This window comes from Impatiens glandulifera, chromosome 4 (genome assembly GCF_907164915.1).
Source record: "Impatiens glandulifera chromosome 4, dImpGla2.1, whole genome shotgun sequence".
NCBI classification, from domain to species: domain Eukaryota; kingdom Viridiplantae; phylum Streptophyta; class Magnoliopsida; order Ericales; family Balsaminaceae; genus Impatiens; species Impatiens glandulifera.
This window is the reverse complement of record NC_061865.1, coordinates 4,558,763-4,565,073: the sequence shown is the minus strand read 5'-3', so window position 1 is coordinate 4,565,073 and position 6,311 is coordinate 4,558,763. Positions and strand designations below refer to the sequence as shown.

General features: G+C 32.7%; 1 protein-coding gene across 1 annotated transcript; it reads right to left on the bottom strand.

Annotated features, from left to right (window-relative positions):
- Positions 1-5,135: 5,135 nt before the first annotated feature.
- Positions 5,136-6,104, bottom strand: LOC124934504. Its single transcript, XM_047475042.1, has 3 exons — positions 5,817-6,104; positions 5,659-5,736; positions 5,136-5,558 (listed from the first exon to the last, which is right to left on the bottom strand). Exons 1-3 carry the CDS (start codon positions 6,102-6,104, stop codon positions 5,136-5,138), a joined length of 789 nt encoding a protein of 262 aa, XP_047330998.1.
- Between the last annotated feature and the right edge of the window lie 207 nt (positions 6,105-6,311).

Genomic DNA, 6,311 nt, shown 5'->3' with positions numbered 1-6,311 from the left:
TTATGATCCTTTCGTGGCTGTGGGGGAGGACATCAACAACTATCGAAGACAAGGTTTATTTCAAACAAACAAATTATGGGATAGATGGAGATGTCATTGGAACACCATGTACATTAAAACTCGTGAAGGTAACGAGGAAGCGATTAGGGCAAATCCCCCTCCCGAGATCGAACTAAGTGATTGGAATTATCTTCTTGATCGTCGTTTTCCCACTCCGGAATTCAAGGTAAATTAAAGTTTTTATAAAGAGCTCTTACATTAATCATTCATTAAACACAAATGTTTTCTTATTTGCAGAAAACAAGTAATGTGAATGCGCAAAATAGGTCGCGTGTTGTGTACAAGAATCATGCGGGCAGTATCTCATTTTCGCAAGTGGAGAAGCAAATGGTTCGTTTTATCATTGAATAACAAAGTTTATAATGTTATTACGTTTTTATCAATTATTAAATTTGTACAGGAAAAGACTATCGGTACCTCGCCTAATTTGCGGAATTATTTCTCCACACTCATACAAAGAAACCAACTCTACAAGATCCAAATACGGAGGTCCCCCACATTATTCAAGAAAAAGTGGTAAGACGTGTTTATTAGTTTCATTTATTTTATGTATGTAATCAAATGTAATTTGTGTTTGTAGACTGCCTTGCGACCTGCTATAGAAGAAGACCCAACTAGGAATGACCTGCAGTTGGTTGAGTATGCGTTCGGGTCTTAGGGACATGGGCGAGTCATGGGTATGGGCTCAGGTGTCACACCTACATGTTTTAGAGCAGATGCTCGTGGGGGTTCAAGCACACCACGCAGTGACACGCGACATTTCCGTGAAGAAAATCGAGTTTTACTTGAGGAGATGTAGAGGATGCGATAGGAGCGTGAAGCGGAGAAACTTCAGTCACGGAGAGAGCGCGAAGAAGCATTACTCGAGCGTCAGATGGAGCGTGAGGAAGCACAAAGGCAACGTCAAATGGAGCGCGAAGAATTACAAAGGCAGCGTGAAATGGAACGTGAAGAAGCTCAAAGGGAGAGACAACAATCATTTGTAGAGCGTGATAGAATGCGGGATGAGATGATTGAGATGAGGGAGACGATGAACTTCTTATTATCCATGATTCCCGGTGCTCGCCCTCCACGTCCACCTACCCCTCCCACTAGAGACGATGCCCCTTCGACTAGTGATGATGCCCCTCCCACTTAAATTCTGGTTAGTTGAAATGTATGTTATTTGAAGTACGTTAATTAATGGTTTTTGTGGATTTGTGATATGATTGTAGTTTGTGGATGGATTGTAGTTTGTGGATGATTATTGTTTTGAATTAATGATTGTGGTTTTTGGTTTTTGGTTATGGATGATTGTGGTTTTATATAGGTAAAAATTTGGAAAAAAAACGATTATGGTTTAGTAATAACGGTTTTATGAATTAAAAATCCATTACTATAAATTTGTCTGTAACGGTTTAACAAATAAAAAATCGTCATAGAAACTTCACAAGTATCAGTAACGGTTTTCGAAAGTCGTTACTGATAATTTATGCCTTTCAGTAATGGTTTTAACACGGCTAGAACTGTTACTGTTGCCCAAATATATTCGGTAACGGTTCTTGAATGTCGTTACTGATAATTATGCCTTTCAGTAACGGTTTTAAGTCGGCTAGAACTGTTACTGTTGTCCATTGACTATCAGTAACGGCTTTCGAAAATTGTTACTGATACCTGTGAAGTTTCTGTAACGTATGTTTTTGTAACGATTGGTAACGGTTTTATTTGTCGTTACAGATATGTTTCAGTAACGGCATTTGATGCTTTCAGTAACGGTTTTCGCCCTTTCTGATACCTCTTTTCTAATAGTGTACTATTAGAATCATACCATTGTGTTGCAATGATTAATAAAATGCACACCAATAGTGTCTTCTCGTTGACGTCCATCATTTCCCTCTTTCTAGTCATCAATATTTATTGTCTCAACAAATGGTCTCCGTTGGAGCAACCTTGTGATTGTGTTCATCATCGTCAACCTAAAAAAATTAAAAAATAAATAATCTCAGTTTAATGTAACTCTAAAGTGATTTTATTTAAAACAAATTTACATATCTATGGACTAAACATGAGGGACTTTAGTGGTTGGGGCAACCTAATAGTTGTCTAATTTATTATTCATCGTTGTTTTTGTTATTCATCAAAAAAAAAAGAATAAAGGATAACAAATTGATAAGAAGACCTTCTTTTAATGTTTTTCTCATGAGCTCACCGACCTCTTTGACATTTTACCCCATTTCTCGGTCAATTAACAATCTCATTTCACAACCAATATTATTTCTTCAATAATAAATCTCTCATATTACTAATCTTGTGACATCACTTTTACACTCAACCATCTAAATAGTACTAACATCTTTTACCATATTTTTGGCAAATCAACCATCTCATCATTATCGACCTCTTTACCCTCACTTTTTTGCTCAACTAACAATCTCATTCACATATTTAACCACCAATATTCTTTGTTCTCCAATTGACTTTTCATTTTTAACATCCCACTTTGGAAAACCAACCATAATCTAAATGACATCTCATCTTGTAACCACACACTTTCATACTTTGGTTAAATCAACATCTCAATTCATATATGTTTTAACCACCAATATCTCCTTTGTTATCGAGCTCTTATCCCTTATCGCAACATCTTTTACCCCACCTCCTAAAATCAAACACAAATCTCATCGACATTTTATCTCGTGACCTCATACACTTTTCACACACCTTTTATTCCTCACCAAACCAACCACCAAAATCTCAATCGACCTCTCATATTGTAACCTCACACTTGTTCACACGCCTCTTATCCCCCTCCCTCGACAAATCAACCACCAATTAAAATCGACCTATAATCTTGTGATATCACACACTTTTATACTTCGTTCAATCAACCTCTCATTCATATATTTTTAATCAACAATATCTCTTTGTTACCGATCTCTTTTTTACCATCATTTCGGAAAATCAACCATCAATCTAAATGGAACTCACATCTCGTGATCTCACACTTTTTCACATACTTTTTATCCATTCGGCAAATTAATCATTAATCATTAATCATAATCGATATTTAATCTCGTGACTTCACACACTTTCACACTTTAGTCAATCAACATCTCATTCATATATATGTTTAACCACTAATATCTTTTTTCTTATCGACCTCTTATCACTGGGAAAACTAACCACCAATCCCAATTGACCTCTCATTTCACGACCTCACGCTTTTATACATCTCTTATCTCCCGTCATATCAATCATCAATCACAATCAACATATTCATCTCATGACATCACACTTTCACACCTCTTATCTCTCGGCAAATCAACCATCAATTTCAATTGACCTATAATCTCGTGGAGCTCACACTTTCACGCTTCGGTCAATCAACATCTCATATATTTTTAACTAACAATATTTTATTTATTACCGTTCTCTTATCCCTCGACAAATCAAACACCAATCACAATCGAGCTCTATTCTCGTGAGCATTTTGCACACAAGCATCTCATCTTTTACCCTCACTTTTGTAAACCAACATTCTTATTCAAATATTTAATCATTATTTTTTCTTCATAAGAATTTTTTTAATAATTTAAAAGTTGTGCATTTTGATATTCAAATATGGGTCTTTATTATGTATTATTTACACTTTAACAACTAGATCACTTAAGATTGTTAATTTATATTTATAATTTTGTGTATGAATATATAATTTATATGAGTATCAATTCAAAATAAACCACTTAATTTGCATTAAAACCTCATTCTTTAACATTAAAAAAAACAAACTTAACAAAATAAAAAATGTTGTGAGTTTATATATATAACTTAGTTGATTAGAGCTTGTACTTCTAAGTTGCAAGTTCAAAATATATATATATATATATATATATATATCATTTTTAATCATTTTTTTTAATGAATCGTTCCAAGTTTTGAGGATAGGTTTAGGGTTTAGCCCACAAACCAATAACTCATCCAACACTCTCATAAGGTGTTCAAGTTTAAGACCTATATATGTCAATTTTAATCTTATTTTTTCAATGAACCGCTCTAAGTTTCGAGGACGAGTCAACCCACAAAACAATAACTCAATCCGTTTACATTCACATAACAAGTCTGCGTCGTGATGTGAAAACTAAATAATCTTATATAGTTAAGTGTTATTTCGTATTTTTGTAATTGATCTTTTTAAATGTATATTTTCTTTTTTTTGCATTAAGTTCTATTTTGTCTGGATTTGTTTTTCATTAAGTTTATATCCAATAAACACTATTTCAGACTCATATAATATGAGCTCAAGTTGATCCATGCATTTCAAAAATTACTGATATATTGGATCAACACTCAGTGTGATATCTACTACAAGTCTACAATACTCACTTTTCTTTTTTTTAATGTTCTAAAATCTTAAATTTGTAAAATATTATAACAATTCAATTTAGAGGTTTTCTGGTTATATAAAGAACATAATAAATAAAATAAAGGGACACAACTAGGAAAGAAGAAGAGGGAAGGCATAATTCTAACTAAAATTTCACCCAAAAAAATTTGGTATTTGATCCATTATTACCGGTAGAAAAATGTTAGGGCATCTCCAACCCTACTGCAAACTGGGTTTGCAGTAGCCCATTCTTCTCCAACCGGCCTCCAAATCCTCCGCCAAAATGAAGTTCCGGCATATCTAGAGGAAGAAGACGCAATATATGGCGGAAGACTGTTCATGCCTGCAATTATCCAAAATATGTGAAAAGGTCCTTGTACTTTTTATTTTAATTAAAATTTTCTTTAAGTTTTCTTTTATATTAAATATTTATTTAATTATATATATTTATAATCTTTTTGTATTTATTTATAATTTATTTAAGTATTTAAATTTTATTTATTTATATTATAAATTTATAATTATAAATAATATTGATAAAAAAATTAACAATTTTCAAAAAATATAAAATAATAATAATTCGTTATATGTTATAAAATTTAAAAAACACACTTAAATTACTAAAACAATACTTAAAAATAAAAATTACAATAATTAAAATTACAACATAAATAATACAATAATTAAAATTACAACATAAATAATACAATAATTAATAATCGGATAAATTAGCATCACTTCCTCCAAGATTATTGAAATATTCTGAAAATGTACCCGTCGCGAATGGATCTGGTTGATCTTGATTTTGAGCTCTTTTTTCCATTATTCGTGCTTGTTCAGCCTCAATAAATGTTCGAAGTTGTGGATCTCTTATTTTACTCAAATCTTTCAATAAAATTTTATTTTCTTCCTTTATCTCTTTCAATGCATTATGATATTGCATTTGTTCATTTATCCTTCTTAGTTCTTCAACCATTTTTTCGCTTGTTTCCTGCATACCATTTATATGCAATGATGTATTATCATCACTTTTTCTTTTCAGTTTTGCCTTTTTCACTCCAATAGGTCTTTCTGACGGAGAACCAATTACTGAATCGTTTAGGTTAAGAGAAAAGGAGGAGACGCCGGGGGATGCCTACCCAACAGAATCTGGAGTTAGATTTTCCGACTCGGAAGAGGGATAGTTGAAAGATGGATTTCTCCTGCTACTCTTTAAATTTTTCAAAATTTTTTACAATATCCCACACATGATCGAACTTCCAACCTGATTTGAACTTCGTGTCTTTTGTGAACAACACTTTAGCTTTGAGCATCTGTCAAGTTCAAATAATTAAATACAATGTGCATGAATAATAATTTTAAAAACTATATCAAATAATTAGTTAATACTCACAATATCTTCATTTGAAGCACCACTTTGATGCATATTTTCAAATTGTTTTATGCAAGCATGAAGTCTTCTTACTGCTTTTTGGATAGTGTCAAGTCGGGATTGCATAGATCTTTTAGTACGCATCTCCCAATGCTCCAATTTTTCTTTGTTGAAAGCATCTTCAATACGAGACCACAATCGGTCACTTGATTGGTACACTCCAATAATTGGATCTTCAAAAGTTTCGATATAAACCCTACATAAAAGGATATCTTCATCGTGGTTATAGGCAGCGGATCGGATAGACATTCTTAACAAAGGTTGTGTATTATACTGAATTCAAATGGTCTGAGGTAGTAAATTATATGTTACCACCGTATGTCAATATATATATAAAATCCACACACTTATGACACTTACTTGGAAATGACTACACACTAAAACGATTCTCACGTTTCTCTAAAAAGCTGAAAGGATTCTCACGTTTCTCTAAAAAGCTGAAAGGATTCTCACGTT